Raw genomic sequence first — 17,394 nt, 5'->3', positions numbered from 1 at the left:
TTCTTTCCAATGATGTAACCATACAGCTGATAATTTGTACTTTCTATTCCCTCTATCTAGAATCATCTCCCTTCAGATATTCAAATACTGACTTCTTTATCTCCTATTCACCTTTGCCTCAATGTTACCTTCTCAATGAAGCAATATTTGCCTTCCTGCAGCCATATTAACTAAAAGTGATTCCCTCCCAAGAATTCCCAATCTGTCTTATCCTGGGTAATTTTTTCAAAAGCATTTATCACTTTCTAACACAGTATAAAAATTTCTTGTCATTTTATTGTTGGTCTGTTTGCCCTTCCCTTACTGCAAGAAAGTTGTTTCTCAAGGTCAGGCAGATTTGTCTGCTTTTTCCATTGCATCTCCTTAACATCTGCAACTGACCTGGCCTCCTGGGTACAGGGTGACTGGATGAGGGAAGAGGCAGGAAGCAGGAGGGGAAAAGAAGGGGATGGAGAATGGCAGGAGGCAGGTATAAAGGTGACTACAGATAAAATGGCCTAGAAAAGGGCAAATGCAGTTACACAGAGAAGAGAAGAAACTATCCAGCACAACGAACCCCTGTGGGCAGAGTCTGAACTCCTCGAGGCATTAGAGATTCCAGGAAAGGACCCAGGTCATAGAGAATGGCTAAGTCTATAAGGATTCTGGCCAAAGAAGAAACCACTTAACAATGTGCCAGAAGCCTGGCATATCCAGGAGAATATCCAACTCCTCGGCTGACAGGAACCCTCGGAAGCCTTCAGCTGTATGAGGTGTACAGGGTTAAGAGCACTTTCACAAAAGAACTCTGGGTAGAAGTAATACAAAATGCTTAAGAAAGAGAGTTTGCGTTGTCAAACTTAGAGAATAAGAAAATATGTACCTATTTCAGTAATACCCTACAGCAGAGTGACTTGTGTGTTTTTATGAAGACCAATTTACATACCTGTGTCCATCAAGCCGTATGTTTCCAACAAAATCATAGAGATGTCTGTTTGGACTTTCACACTCAATTCTGCCAGAGAGTCTCATCAAACTGTCAATGTCTTTTATATCTGATGTTGCTGGTAAGCCCTGTTTAGAAATTTGTAAATTAGCATAGAGTATATTAAATAAGTTGTATGTGGGAGGGAGCAGGGAATTCTGAATAATTCATCCACATCTTAAAATCTAAGAGATCCCACTCTTTTAGAACAATTATTCCCCCCTCTCTTTGTCAGATCAAAACTAGCAGATATCTTCCTCTCAACTTGCACATAGGTTTTTCTTTGAACGTAGGTATTTAGGAGAACAGGGCAGATTTTGTGAAAATTCTAAAATATCTTAGAGAGATTATAAACTAGTCTGCAAGGATATTTTGAATTAAAGTCTTCAAAGAACTGTTTGCTTCCAAAAATAAGATATTTAGCATTATGCAGTCTAAATCTGTCTGCTGAATCTCAGAAAGGGAATGTAAAACAACTAGAATCTATGCCAAGAGAGTAGTTATGTTTTTATTCTTTCAGGCCATGGAGGAGGAAAACTCCTAAACAGTTTCTCCCTCTGTCCACCAAGCATTGGCGGGCACTGAGCAGCCTTCACTTCCCGTGGCAGGTTGAGTTCAGGTGCTGTGATGAGCCTCTGCTTCCACCACAACCCAGAGTTCCCACGTCATTTTCACCATTTGTCTAGAACCCAAGAGGATACTTTCTTTAATGTCCCTTTTAAAACTTTAAAACCTTACAGTGACTTTCTGTTAGGAAAGATATGAGAAATAAATACAGAAATCTAACCAATTCTCTGAGATTAGGGAGCCTTTAGGAATCTTTTACATATGGCAAAACCAAATATGGGCCAGGTAAAAGGGAAAATTAAACAAGCTAACACATGTAAAAGTACTTAGAATGACTAATATCATCAGAGTATTGATTTTTACATAAAATATTAAAAATATTACAAAATCGTTCCTATCTGATGAATCATATTTAATTAGACAAGTAAAACTGAATTTTCCATAATACTTAACTCTTCCAGTTTATAAAACCACTTCATTGTGGCTCAATGAGAAAAGACTTGCAAGTGAACAGAACTGCCTCAACTCAAGACAATAATATTCAGTAATAAAGCTATAGGGGTTCAGAACAAAACTCAAAAATGTTTCACTTTTGTATGATTATTATTTTGAGCTAAAGGCAGTGGAGATCCTGAGGGTTCAAGAGAAACTACTGTCCATCCCTTATCTATCTAAAAGAACTTAAATTATGGGTTTTTCCCAGAGAACAGTTATTGCAAGAGATAAACTTTATTTAAAGTGGGCCCATCCATCTGGCAGGACACACATCTAATTACCAAACATCTGCTCTTCTTATCATCCTGTAAATGACCCTCAGGGCTTCCCATTACTTAGCTCAGATTGGCATCTCTGTCTTTGAGCCTCTCATGTATGTGGGATTCCATTATGTATGAAATTAAATTTGATTTTTCTCCTGTTAATATGTCTCATGTCAATTTCATTCTTAGACCAGCCAGAAGAACCTAGAAGAGTCAAGTTTTCTTCCTCTCCAAAAAAGTTGTCAATTCCATGTAAGAGAACAGTAATAATTCCATAAACCGATATTTGATCTTACCTGTCTAATTTTCAGGTTTGTTTCACCATCTAAGTTGGATGTTTCAATGTAGCACATGGCCTGGGGCTCACTGTTTTTTTTTTTTTTAATGGAAAAGCACAAAGATTTAGTTGGGGAAGGAAACCATAATAATAACTTATTTAAAATGCTTAGACTCACTGAAGCCTTTCATTGTAAACAAAGGTTTAGTTACCTAGTTTCTTGATATCTTTCATTCTAACCACAAAATGCTGCGAGGCAGAACCCATGCATGACAACCCATGGATCAGATGTTCAGCCAGAGGACCCCAAAGCAATATCCTGACAACAATCAGTACTGACCTTCAAGATTATGTAAATAATTAGATTTGTCACACTATACTTAAATCTTTCCTCATATAGACACAACACAGACTATATCTGAAATGTAAAGCAGCTTTGTGTCATATCTTTAGCTCAAAAATATCAAGTGAGATCTCATGCTCATAGCCCACATGTAAATTGATTGAGATGCATTAGAAAATTCCAGATTGTTGCTTCTATAAACTTGCATTTGCACGTTTGGGTTGTATGATACTGCATCTTTAGAAAAGATGAATAGGCTTATGTGGACCATAATATTCAAATTTTAAGGCTACTTTAAAAAACTGTATGAACATATTTTACAGTGAAAGTGGATATACACTTTCTTTCCCTTATTTTTTCTGTTCTATTTTTTAGAGTTGCTTCAGAGATTAGTGAGGCAGCAAAAAATCAGCCAACTTGGCCATGACCTGAACCTAGAAGGTTCACGCTATGGGTCCCCACCAGAGTGTTTTAGTCAAGCTTAGTGTGCAGTGGCTGGTGTTCAGGGGCCCTGTTCTCCAGTGTCGTCACAGGCACGCGCCCCTGCACGTCCTGTGATCTGCCCCTTCATGTGCTAATTTTACTTGCTCAGCAACTACAGCCAGGTGAGTCTGCAGCCTCGTTGTATAAATCTGATCCTCAACTATAAGGAAAAGCATTTTGAAGTTAAGTCAATCTCAACAGCACTTGCTTATATGAAAAGCCAATCAATTAACATCATATAGCAACTGTGAATGTAATTTCTGATAAGTATGTATACTCACAGAAATTTCTAAGTCACAAACACCTGGAATTTTCTAATCAACTTCCAATTTATACATGTGTAAAGCAGAAGATTCTGAGTTTCAGACATGAGCACACTGCTTAGTTTTACGGCTTGAAGACTTGTGAAAAATACTGAAATTCGTGGTCATTAATCAAATATTTTACAGATTCATTTTAAAGAAAACTCACAAGTCCTTTAATTTCTCTACGGGCTTTTTTTTTTCTTCTTCCATAAAGCTGATACTTTTTTCCCCAACTGCATAAGTTTTTCGATATATATATTTTCACTTTATCAATTAAGGTTTTAATTTTTATTACTGTCACAATAGTAATTTAGTTCTATCACTTGCTCCCAATTTGTAATTTACTTAAGTATACACTCAAAAATGGTTTATAAAATTTTATAAAACATATCTTCTGATAATACAGAAGGATGACAAATGCTAAATGACCATTGCCAATTCCATATTTTAACAGTGAAAAGCATTAAATTTCTACTGATCAATATAGCCAAGGCCATTCTCACATCAAATGAGAATAATGGTCTTTTTTTTCTCCCATGAAACCACTTTTCTAGAACCTTAAATGGCAAGCAAATTAGAAAGTTAAATGGCTGGTTTCTCTTTGAAATGGGGTAAATAAAACATATATCCAAATTCAGAACATTCTTAATCTCTTAAAAAAACTGTTTTTGCAGGAGTTCTTGACAACATTATGAAAAGGCAGCAAGAAGTCTCAGATAAGGAATCATGCTAGATAATTATTATTTCAGCAAATTATGATGACACTCAAAACACAGACTACCGAAAGGCAAAGCAGGCTTTTAGATTAGTAAGTGGAAAGATGAAACAAGATGCTTATCACAATACAGACACTAGTAGACGGCTGAAGTTGATCAGAGTAACGTGCACTTTGTCACGAGTTACAAGTGGGATAAATACTGATCCCAAAGCATGCAGTATCAACTGTACAACATCCAGCTTTGTGCAGGGGGTCCTCTGTAAGCCCTACAAGCCCAAATTATAGCCACAACTGCTATGGGATTCTACTGAACTTGTACAAAATCTCAAATATATGACAAATGTTTAAAATTATAAAAATTTCTCAATAACAGTTTTTCATGTAAATCTTAACATTGTTCAGAACAGTATCCTAGAGAGGTACTAAATGAAGCCTTAGTATTTAGGCAAGTTGTTAAAATGAATATATAGTAATGATGCATAGGAAATTAAAATCTACCTTTAGTGGCATGCCTCATGGACTCCGACTCCTGTTGATAACAACAGGAGCTGAATTTGCCCACTCGAGGGATGAACATCATTCAACAATGTATTCATAAAAGGACTTTGAAACATCTGTGAAATATCCATCACCAAGAAGTATAAAATGTTTGTGTTTTCAAGGAAGAGATACAAAGCTCAACCATCTTTGGGTGCAAGCTGCTTTCTGGTGAAGGGTGAGGATCCACATACACACATCCTGTACAACTCAGTGGTTCTAACCTTGAGGACAGGCTGATGAGATCTGCTGGGAGATGCTCCCCATTGGTCACTTTCACTATTTCCCCTACTGCCACCTACAGGTCCCAGTTTAAAATAATTAAAACAAAAAAATGAATAACAGAGGGGGAAAAAAAAACAAAACAAACAAATGGACAAAAGAGACAGAAAGTTTGAAATTATTATAGAAAATAATACATGTTAATAAAAATGTCTAATGCCAATTTTTTCAAAACTTACTTTGATCAGGTCTAAAGGCACAAGAAAATGGAATATTTCAGAATGACTTATTTGCTTTTAAGCCCAATTTTCAATTTTTAATACAGAAACTTTTGATTTCTAAAATTTTACTCATAAGCATATCTGAGCAAACTAAATAAAAACATGTTTTTATATAGAGATCTACTTTATCTAATAGATTTTCCTTTCTCCAATTCCTTACTCTCTTGCCATCTATTGTATATCCACTCCTATCCAAGAAGAAAAGAAATAATGGTGAAAACTACTTTTAGGCTTTTGAAAAACAAAGTATACTGTACTATCTCTCCCCCTACACACATACTAAAAAAATCTTCATTAAAATGTTCTGATTCCAAAACATTTTAAAGGTTAACTGCATAAACAGCTTAATATATTTAATGTAAAGCTACAAAGGCATAGATCTGGGAAGTTATAATTGTAGACTTTTGAATTATTTACTACTAAAGTTTTGGTAATGAACAGTTTGGGAGAACAAGTCTTTGAATCTAGGAGAAATTTTTCAGAGAAGGTATGAAATTGATATGGCAAGAATCTGTCTGAATTTGGATTAATAGCTTGGTTTATTTTACTGTATTTTATACTTTGTGAACTCATATATGTGTTTTTGTTATATGCTAAAATTTCAGTTTCTTCATTTCAAAATGAAAATAATGAAACACAGTAACTTTCAACCATGTTCATACTTTAATTTCAAATTGTCTCTAAGAAGATGTACTAATACTCTTAGTATTAATAAATTAAAAATTTAGAAATTAGAATATTATAAACTCTTGTTTTGCTTTTTGCTAAATGGTGCTCACTTGCTGGTGAAAACCACCATGTCCTTATTTTGATAGGGGACAGGGTAGTATAATGAGATGCTAGATTAGGAGTTAGGTATTCCAACCCTGACCCAGCCAATGGGTAAAGTGAAATGACTGAAAACAAGACAAAGTCAAAATTCATCTTTCTGTTAATGGTGGCAAAAGCTTCTACCTACTTATTGAGGCTAATGTAGGTTCACAAGAGCCAAGTAATGCAAAAATAGTTTGAGAAAAAGAAATTTAAAAAGCAATAAAACCCCCCAGAAAGGTGGCATTTTGTCACTAGGTAGAAATACTTAATAGCACAGGCTTTATGCTTTAATTTCATTGAATAACAAAAAGCAGTGAATCAGATAATCTTTTTAAAAGTAAAAATCATCTGAAGGAAGTTAATCATAGTAGATGTATATTAAGATACAGAAACCATCTTGATCTACCAATATTGATAGCCACCAATATATGCTTTTAGTGCTGAGAAAAGAAATCCTGTAAAAAATGTCCTCAAGTTTAAGAAACACAAGCATATAGCTTATTAGGAGTTTGGACTGGATAGAGACAGATGAAAAATATCTTAAAAACTTTCAACTTAGAATTAAATATAAATTCGAGGTAGCATAGTCAATTATCTTCATATTTCTGAGCATATAAAAATGAAAATTGTACTTAATGTTTCCGCATATGATGGTTTCTATGATAAGTTATGTCTCTATAATAAGTTTGATCAGGAAAATACCAGAAGTTTCCTAAAGTGCTAGAATGCTTCACTATCCTTTTGAACTTTATTGTATGACATTCAGATGGCCCATCATTATTACATCTATCAAACTTTTACGTAGTACCACCAAGTGCGTATCATTCTGCTGGTTAGCCATTCTTAAAAGACTATCAGCTTAAACTGAAAGCAGAATCAGGGAGTATTAAGATTCTGATCATTTAATCCATCTTCCTCACTTTGAAAGAGTTGAAGTCAACATTTGAGACAGTAAGTTTCTGGTTCAAAATCACCATGCCAAGATAAGAACCCTGGGATTTGCTTTCTAAGCAAAGTTCGCTAGGACCTGACGATGACAGTAAGCGTACTACTGTTGACCCATTCTCCAGGGACCATTACCAGCATCCTTCAGTTTTAGAAACTTGCCCTGATAAAGCTAGAAGCAAAGGGAACTAAAAGCATACAGGTTGGTTTTAAAAGCTATTAATTTTAATCTTTCTGGGAAAAAAAAAACCAAACAAAACACCAATAGGTAAGTGGCACAAAAAGCTCCCAGCTATAAAATACAAAAAAAATTACTATAGTTACTTCAACTACCTGTAGACTTCTATAAATATCTAGAAAACTCTTATTGCTCAATTAAGTTTCCCTAATTTGTCATAAATTCAATCAGTTTAAATGATGACCTGATTAAACAGATTTTGAAAAAAGGACACTGTCCATATTTATATGTGGATTTTACAAATAAAACTGTCCAAGGAAATGATGATAAACAACCTCTAACATAGTAAAAACATTTTTCTTACTTTATATTAGGACTAGCTTTACAGTTTTTAAGCCTAAAGCCATTTGAAAGTCACATTCTTTAAAGGGTAACAGTGCCATATGACCAATTTATGACTATCTTAAATACGATCAAAACAAAAATGCTCTAAATTCAGTAAGAAAGACCTTAAAAGAAAGAAAAAAGTGCTTTAATTTTTGTTGGAATATTTCAAAAGACATGATGACAAAAAAGAAGTCATTTATCCATTTTCTTGTACCAATGCACCATAAAGATCAAGAAACTTTGGAGGGATACATGAATGCATCATAAAGGGATTTATCATGAACAAAGATTGCAAGATAAATCAACAGTACCCAATCCATGTATTATATAAAATAAGTGATAGGAAATCTTACAGGAGTTAGTAGTCTATGCAAACAGATCTGAACACATTCAGAGGGAGAGTTGACTCTTAACTGTAATTATAATTTCTGAATTTTAAAGCATAGTACCTATCACTTATTCTATATGGCAAACATGAAAGAGTCCTCTAAGTCCAATCAATCTTTTTAACGTTTAGTTCAAAATCATTGGAGAGGCTTAAAATTCTTCGTTTATTCCTTATTTCCTTGGAGAAATCACAAGGTCAATGCAGGGTAGAGAAACCATCCTCTACACTGTTGAGCATGAGTAGGTATCTCTACCTTGATGAGAGAAGTACAGTGTCAGCAGGTATATACTCTTTGCCTTTTATTATAACTATATCTCCAACATTTACCTGAAAGAAAACTGGGAATTGGTTAATTATCTGCATTGAAAATAGTTACAAATACACAACCCATTTGTATTTAAGCAGAGAATACAGTAAAAAATGCTTATTGGCAAACAAGAATCACTTATCTTCCCAAAATGGCATAAAATTATCTAGAAGTGAGGCCAAGGATGGGGCAATCCTTTAAAAAGAAAAAACAAATATGGAATCTGTATTGTACCACCTAAGTAACATAGCTTAATAAAAATAAATTTCATCCACTCTGATCACTTAATTGACATCTCATCTTCTCATGATTCTCTCCCTATGACATAAAAATAAAAAGGAGGAATTTTCCAAATGAAATCATTACCCTGTTTAAGGGAATCTCAATACAACTGGAAAAACTATGTATGTATATATCACTACTCCTCAGATGATCTTAGTTAAAATTCATAATTTAGAGAGGGAAAAAAAGAGTTTTAGATTTTCAGTTATTTCCCAGGATCATAGAGGAAGAGCTTAGACTCAAACCCACATTGAGCTGTCTGCAAAGTCTGATTTTGCATAAGCAAATATAATGAAATGATCACTGCATTTTAAATTAAAAAAGAAAAGCCAGTTTAAGTCTCTGTCTTATTTTACTACCTGTTAGCATTAGTGTGAGCACCATCTGAAGACAAGTCAAAGATATACTGCATCCAGAAACTTAGAAGTAATTTAAAGGATAGGTTTGTCACAGAGCTTTTGGCAGAGTAACTCCAACTAAGTAGCAATTGGTGTGCTGGCCAAGTTGAGCAAATTATACTGATAGCCACGAAATTAGACCTCACTCTTAGCAGCCAAGAAAACCTAAAAGTTTTACTATTTAATCAAGTGAAGAAAAGCCCTTTTTCTTGTGGGGGGTGGTGTTAAAGCCTTTTTGTTCTCTCCCCTCTCTACTTTTCCTTGAATCCCAAAATAACACTTTTCTGCACAGGCCAGGGGGAGGTGGTGCTGCGGGGAAGAGCCTGATGTCCTCAGTGGGAATCACAATAAGAGACAGCCCACTGTGGTTTAGTATATACCGCGGGGGAGACAAGTTAGGGAAGGCTGGCGGAGACCTTCTCATCTACGGTAGGTATGCTGGTTGTCCAGGTAGGGAAACCCTGAATACCTTGATTCCAAAGAGATTTGTTTCAAATGAAATCTGGATTATCTGAGATTGACAAACTGTCAGGGACCTTGGAATCAAACATCCCCTTCCTTAACAAAATGGGGAAACTGGGAAAACAAAAAAAATAGCATGTATAGGTATATACTGGCCCTTAAAGTAATGTGTTGTGATGGTACTCTGATAGCACTCACTAAAAGCAATGTATCAGAACAAAGATCTCTGCAGCCAGAGCACCAGGAGAGAATTCTACACAGGTAACCATTTAACTGCTGCTTAATTATCTCCTGTGTGTTAACACTTGCTCTTCAATCAGACTATATTCTTCATAAAGTCAGAATCACATTTGCCTACACTACAGTGTTAGGAATTTTCCTATTAGACACTAACAAATTGCACTATTTTCCAAAATCTTCATTCATCATAAGACCAATGCTTATAGTTAGTAAACTGAAAACTAAAAGAAAGTATCAGCATCTTACATGGTCTCACATGGGTACCCCAAAGGGTTTAGGAAGACCAAGGGCTCAGTGAATGCTAAGGTTCTCACTGCACTGCGAAGGGACTTACTCCTTCCTTCTGATGCCTAGGTTTTAGCTCACTTTGTCAAACACCTCTTTCCTAATGTGCCATTCATTTCTGTTTTCAGGCTGGTATGTGCATAGGAATAGACAGAACAGAAAGTCAACAGGCCAAAAATTCTTTGACCACGTTGTTCTAATGAAAGTTATCATGACAAAGCACTTTTAGTCCCCAAAATACTTAAGTTTAAAAAAGTACTTAGGGCTTCTGGCCACTACCTTGAGCCTTCTCATGTGATTAACATTAGAGATTACAATTGAGGATTATGAAAAAGGTTATCAGACTATAATTGACTGAAGATCTGATATGTTCAATTGCAGGCTCCAGCATATTTATATTTTTACTAAGGAATTTCTGAAGATATGAATTCTTAATCCAAAGACCTAGATTTCATGGTGGAAACTTCAGGCATTAAAGCAGCTGTATAGAGTGATTTTGCAGGGGCATATGGCCCACTACTTCATGCTTTTCTTTAAAGCCTGAAAAATATGTTGATTCTAAGATTCTTCACTTAATTTTTCTGCCTGCTACTATTTCAAAAACATGTGAACAGTCTCAACTGCATCTTAACTTTAAGAACTGATCTCTGTGGTAAGAGTAAAGAAGACAGCTATTGACTTTCAAGAGTGGGGATGCAACGCTTTTTTCAGGACTTTGTGCCTGTAATATTTTCTTAGAAAACCAGATACTGGCAATTAAACCTTGTGCAACAAAAAAGGCTTCCAAACAAAAGCTGGAGGGATAAACTGCCAGTGTTTGACAGCTGAAATCTGCCCATCTATAAATGACAAGGTGGACACTGTGCAAATTTGTAGGTCCTCTGAGAAACATTAAAAAGCAACCGCAGCAGCCACACACTCAGAAAGGCCAAGAAAGAAAGAACCCTGAACTTAAAGCCCATTTGCATTAAAGTTTATCATATTACACTGGCAAATGGATCAGACTCTTGGTTTTGCTTTATTGATTTTATTTTTAATTGCACAAAATATCACATAAGCTAAAGAAAGCACTTGCCTTCCAATCTGGCTAACACAACAGCCAGCCTGTTTTCACATCAGTTCCCTTAGTGTTCAATAAATCATTTCTACGTCACCAGCATCTTGGTGTACACCATCCCATTCCTTTCACCTCTGATTATTCTGACACAGTGACTCTATTGTGAGCCTACTGCTTAGCAGATATATTCAGTAAGTATTCGCTGAGCGATGCTATAAAATTTTTCTGTGTGTTGCCACAATATTTGAAATTACAGCTTTTACTTGTCACAAAATATACCAGAGTATAGAATGTCATAATTTATTTACAAAATGGTTTCACTATTTCTGGATATCCATATATTGTTAACTTTTTGCTATTATAAATAATGTTAAATGATAATATTTTCTTGGGATAAATTCCAAGAAATTTTTTTTTCCTTTTTCGTGGTTGTCAATATGAAGAATTAAATTGCTAAATCTACAATATTATGTGAATAAAAGACTTCATAAAAATTCTGAAATATAAAAATTTCTCCTTGATAGCAAATGAGACCTCAATATTGTTTAAATTTTCAACTTGTATTATTAGGTTGAATATTATACTGAGTCTGGTTGCTTATATATTTCTTGTTAGCTTTTGCCAACTTTTATTTCCTATCTAGATAACAACAATTTCAATCTTTTGTCAAATTTGGTGCAAATATTTCCATAATTTCTCTGTTTATTTGTGTGTTGCATACTAGATTCAAATTTTATGTAATCAAATTCCATAAATCCTTGAGATGTTGTTCTTGTTATTCTCCAAATATTAAGATTTTTCATTCTATGTTTTGCAAAAACAATATTTTAACATTTTCTTCTAGTCAGTTGAAATTTATTTTAGCCTAGGCTATGACTTAGACATAAATCGTACTATTCTTGAAACTGCTAATCTGTGGTCCCGACATGATTTATTAAATAATCCTTTTATGGGTGATTTTCCCCCCTTTTATTAAATATTAAATAGGTTTTAGTTCAAGGCATTCTTTTTTTTGGTTTTATGCTATTCATCAAAGTATATATGTGCAACAGATCCACATTATTTTAATAACTTTTCATTTTATTTATATTTAATCCTTGCACACTGTCAATTTTCCAAAATAGTCTTCTATTTTCTCAACTATTTGTTTTTGAAGTTACAGTGAATAATTTAGTAAACTCTTGAGGAAAAAGGAATGATAATTTCCATGAGGTTATGATATATCATTACTTTTGAAGAAGTGGGGCTTTGTTTTTCTAGGAATATGACACATTTTCCTATTTATGTGAAACTTTAACACTTAAAGTTTCAAGGTTTTCTTTACAGCAGTCATATATATATTTCAAGTTTATTTGTAAGCATCCCACATGCCACTAGGAATGAGATCTCTTTTTTCATTGTATTTTTCTAAATTGTTATTGCTGAAAAAGTCATATCAATTTCTGAATATTTATCTTGAATTCATCACTGAACCAACTTTTATTAACTCTAATTAGCTAAGTGTCTACTTCCAGCTATTAAGTAACATCAGTTCATTTTGGCTGGATGACTTTTTGCAACATGTTAAATTCTACCCCTCTGTTTCTCAAAGTGGGATATCCAGGGAAGGCGTAGCACTGAACTGCAAGACAACTGAGAATGCTATTAATCATGGGCTGGTAAATTACTTTTCTGTCCATGAAAAATTGGAAAAGTTAAAATAATCTACTCAGTCTTGGAATAATGACTGTCCAATAGGAAAATAAAACATTGAAATGAATTAAAATTAATTTTAGGGTGAGGTAGTGGATAGTTATCTCCTGACTTTACAACTAATTTATTTTCTAAGCAAGCACTCGAGGTAAGAAGAAATTGTTATCAATTTCTTTGGATATGCATTTATGTTAATTACCCTGACAATCCTAGTAAATGAAATATATTTATAATAAAATAGTTTGTCGTACTTGACTACCTCCTACTTGCCTTCTCTCTAGTGTTTAAATCCACAAGTACTATACAAGAGCATAAAGGAAACTTCTTTTGAAACAGTAAATTGAGCTTTTTTGTTTTTTCTATCTTGTGCCTCTGAAAAAGAGGCAACTGACACAGAAATAAGGAAAAAACAAAGTATTTTCCTCTTTGTTACTTTCATGTCAAAAGCCAAAGACAGGGAGAGTAATGACTTTTCAAATATCCAGAAAAGGAGATGTCAATCTTTATTCCGGCCGCTGATTTAAAATCAAAATGCAATGAGTTCAGAGGGCTTCCTGTTACCTGGGAGGACACAGGTGACTGTGAGTGTCACAGGGCAAAATCAAGGGCACGGCCTTTAACTGGGAAAGGCTGGGGTGAAAATAAACTGAGCGTAGTTACACACCTATTGTCCTCACAATATCAGAACACAAGCTCCCTGGGTGGAGTGGCCTTGTTCCGAAAAGTCTCTTACAAAGTTAGGAAGGTTATTCACTTGAGGATGACTGGAGGTTAAATGGTCTTCCAGAACTAAAGGAGAACTAACAGTCATAGCTTACCTTTTGAAACTGGGGTCTGAAAAGCATACGAACATTTGGATAACACTTGCTAAATTGTGACTCAACTCATTAACTGTCGTGTGAGAGGTCCTATGAGCAAATTAACTTCCTGATGTTATGGAACTGATTTCCAGCTAGTTAGAAGATGATATTTAGTTAGCAAGACTTTAAAAAAAAATGAATTAGCAATGTGTTAATGTGATTAGCCACAATAAATGAATTTGAAGTAAGATATACAAATGTGAACTATCAGAATCTAATTTTTGTTTTACTTGGACAGTAGATGATTAAAGCAAAAAAATTACAACTCAAAACAGTCCATGGTTAAATGAAATCTATGAAAACAGTACTCAAAATATACTATGAAAGAAACAAAAAAGTTCTAAACATAACTTTAAGATAATAGTCTTTCTAATATATTGCAGAATTATTAAATGGAAATGACTAACTGAAGAAGATTCCATGTATGTTTACATCACTTACTAAACAGCTTTCACATCAGTGGAATCCTTGACATTTGCTTATATCATACACAAAAATTACATCTGCTAGAGTACACCTCTATGCATGTCTCCTCCTGTAACAAAATAAAAACCAGTGCATACCTTTTCCCAGTGCACAATTTCCCAAGCACCATTTCTCAAAACTGGAAAGAGAAAAGGTGATAGTTTTAAGAACGTTTTTATTACTCATCAAAAGCCTACCTCCGATGAAATGATCATTGTTAAATGAATAGCTTCAAATAAATGAACTGGTAACAATTTTTACAGGTTTAAAAACTAATTGTGACAGCAAAGATACATAAAATTATACAAAGAAACAACCAATGTACATTTTATATCTCACAGTAAAATATTACTAACAAGGTAATCTTTCGCCAAGGGATTTCTTTAGCACACGAAGAATTACAGGGTTTGGCTGGAGAAGAAAGCCACAAAAATGTTTGAAAAAGGGAGTGACAAGCTTAAAACATTTCAGAAGCCAGAACAGTAGCAATGCTAAAAAACAAACAAACAAACAAACAAAGATTTACAAGTTTATTTGTAAGCATCCCACATGCCACTAGGAATGAGATCTCTTTTTTCATTGTAAGATAGAAGGAATGGATTTCAAACTAGGTAGTAAAAATTTAATACATAAACTACTAGATTAAAAAAAACTGTACTTTTAGCTTTAAAATAATGGAAAATAGCAAATATTTGTATATTTGGTTTACTGAGAAGAAACAAAAGAAGAGGGATGCAATTAAATTATGATTGAGGGGTTGAAATTTTATTACTGGTTTGCAACAGTCAAGTTAACTCGGCTTACTTTTCTTTTATTCCTACAATGCATCTGTGGCATAATACTGAATATACCCATAGACAATAACAGATAAAACAGAAAAGAGAATAAAGTGAAGTAGATAGCACAGCATGGAGTTAAGAAAAAGAGTAAGTCAAGGTCAGTCAACAAATTATCCTTACAGTAAATTCCATGAGGGCAAAGCTAACATTTGCTTTGTTTAATACAATATTCTCTGGAAACAGTACAGTCCTGGTGCTAAGTAGCTGCTGGGTAAATATTTGCAAGATGAATAACTTAAAGGCACGAAAACATTAGATTCAGTTTCTTTTGATGTTAGAAGCGATGAAGGCTGAACCTTCTTAAGTAAATCACAATGATAATCTCTAAAATGTGCAATAGCAAACCTAACATTAATTACATACTCACAGATCTGAAAACCAGTGCTATCATATAAAATATTCTAATCTAAATATAATCTTTTAGTGTTTCAAAATTTCCTGAACCCAGGGACTATGTCTTATTCATTTATCTCTAGCACTTCGCAGCATTCCTGGCACGTAAGACACTCCAGTGTGAAATGGATGAGTAACTGCAAGGAGGAGTATCTTACAGTGAATTTTGGTGAATCAACTTCATTAATTTAAATAATTCCAAGATGAGGAGCTAACACTAAAGAATTTCCAATAACTATATGAATAAGTTTAAGTTTCAGTGTTTACAGTTGTGGGTGAAGGATCTGAGCCCCAGCATCTAAAACTGATCGCTATGCCCTAAAACACAAGACTCTAAGGCCTGCCGAGTTCACCCACACTGGTGGTGCTAGTGGTAAAGAACCCTTCTGCCAATGCAGGAGACATAAGGGACACAGGTTTGATCCCTGGGTCAGGTAGATGCCCTGGAGGCGGGAATGGAAACCCACTCCAGTATTCTTGCCTGGAGAACCCCATGGACAGAGAAGACTGGCAGGCTACAGTTCACAGGGTCACAAAGAGCTGGACACGACTGAAGTGACTTAGTACTATTCCACCAGTAAAACTGCCCCTAGAGTACAAGGGGTTCAGAGCACAATGCTTAAGAGTAAAAAAAGTCCTGGGTTTAGATGCCATCTCCATCAGTGTCAAGCAATATCTTCCTCAAAATCAGTTGTTACAAAGTGTAAACAAATGAGAGCACTTTGCCCATAATCACAGTGGCTACAATATTAAGTACTCAACAAGGAGCGCTGGAAGAGTGCTGTTCAAATGTACATACCTGAATCATGGGGCTAAAATCTGCATAGATTTAAATTAGAAGAAGAATCCTGTTCAATAGCACTATTGTCATTTATTTTCTTCTAATCCCATCTCATACAAGTAAACATTCTCCCACTGCAATACCCCACTGTTTAAAAACCAGCGTCCAGTATTTTTAAAATTAAGAGGTTTGACATGAAAATGAAGACTTCAGGCTCATCTAGAAGCCCGGTCAATTCCTGCACTGTGACCTGCGGCTGGGACAGCAGGAGTCACCACTTTCGACGAGGCGCACCACTCCATCGCCAGGCTCGTTTGTGGTTTCCCACTGCTGGACATACAGCCGACTTCCCTTATTTAGGAGACCTGCCTGGCTCACACACATGAGGTTTTTCTTTCCTTCACTGAGGTATAACTTAGAACCAGCTATATAGACCTTAGTGTTCTGTTCAATGAGTTTTAAAAAACTGTAAACATCTGTGAATCCACTACTTAGAACAAGATATAGAACTCCAGAAAGACTCCTTGTACTCCTTTACCATCCATCCATCCTCCCATCTGCAGAGGCAAATATAAATTATTCACCATAAGTTAGTTTTGCATGTCACATGCAATGAACTACACAATATTTTTGTATTGAAGCTTCAAACAGTGTATCTGAGATTCTGTTTAAAAAAGTTTATTTCCACCATTAAATTGACATGGTACTATGGGAGACTGATTTTTGGATTCTGTATTTATGCCACTGATCAATTTACACATTTTTCATACCAATATATACCACGCCTTGATCACTGTAACTCTACAGTAAGTCCTGAATTTAGGTAGTCTTCCTACATTGTTCTTTTCCAATATTGTTTGGCTATTTTGAGTTCTTTGCATTTCCATGTAAATTTTAAAACTGAATTGTCAATTCTGAAAAACAAAACAAAACAAAACCTCTAACCCCCCTTAAGAATTTGATTTGGGGCTCAAGCGTTTCAATTCATGGGAAGCCAGGACAAGCTATACCTTTCTATTAATTTATGTCTTCATAAATTTTCTCTAGTATGTTTTTGTATTTTACAGTGCGTGGGTCTTTTATTAGATTTACTTCTTGATATTTGATGACTTGTTTCCTTATACTGTAAGTTGTCTTTTTTTTTTACTACATTTTCCAATTAGTCAT

The 17,394-nt window shown here is 34.8% G+C and overlaps 1 protein-coding gene across 9 annotated transcripts in view; it reads right to left on the bottom strand.

The window, feature by feature from the left end:
* Positions 1 to 17,394, bottom strand: part of ATP8A1 (ATPase phospholipid transporting 8A1) — a 235,296-nt gene that overhangs the window by 165,662 nt on the left and 52,240 nt on the right. For 3 of the 9 annotated variants that reach the window (XM_025290108.3, XM_044945925.2, XM_044945924.2), the window contains exons 6-9: positions 14,313 to 14,353; positions 5,177 to 5,250; positions 2,586 to 2,655; positions 926 to 1,053 (exon numbers count right to left, since the gene is read on the bottom strand). In XM_025290108.3, the coding sequence (XP_025145893.1) occupies positions 926 to 1,053; positions 2,586 to 2,655; positions 5,177 to 5,250; positions 14,313 to 14,353 (313 nt within the window). The other 6 variants (XM_025290107.3, XM_025290109.3, XM_044945926.2 and 3 more) reach the window with 5 other exon arrangements.

The sequence above is a fragment of the Bubalus bubalis genome, chromosome 7 (assembly GCF_019923935.1).
Source record: "Bubalus bubalis isolate 160015118507 breed Murrah chromosome 7, NDDB_SH_1, whole genome shotgun sequence".
In the NCBI taxonomy this organism is placed as follows: Eukaryota; Metazoa; Chordata; class Mammalia; order Artiodactyla; family Bovidae; genus Bubalus; species Bubalus bubalis.
The sequence above is the reverse complement of the archived record's forward strand: the minus strand, read 5'-3'. Positions and strand labels throughout refer to the sequence as shown.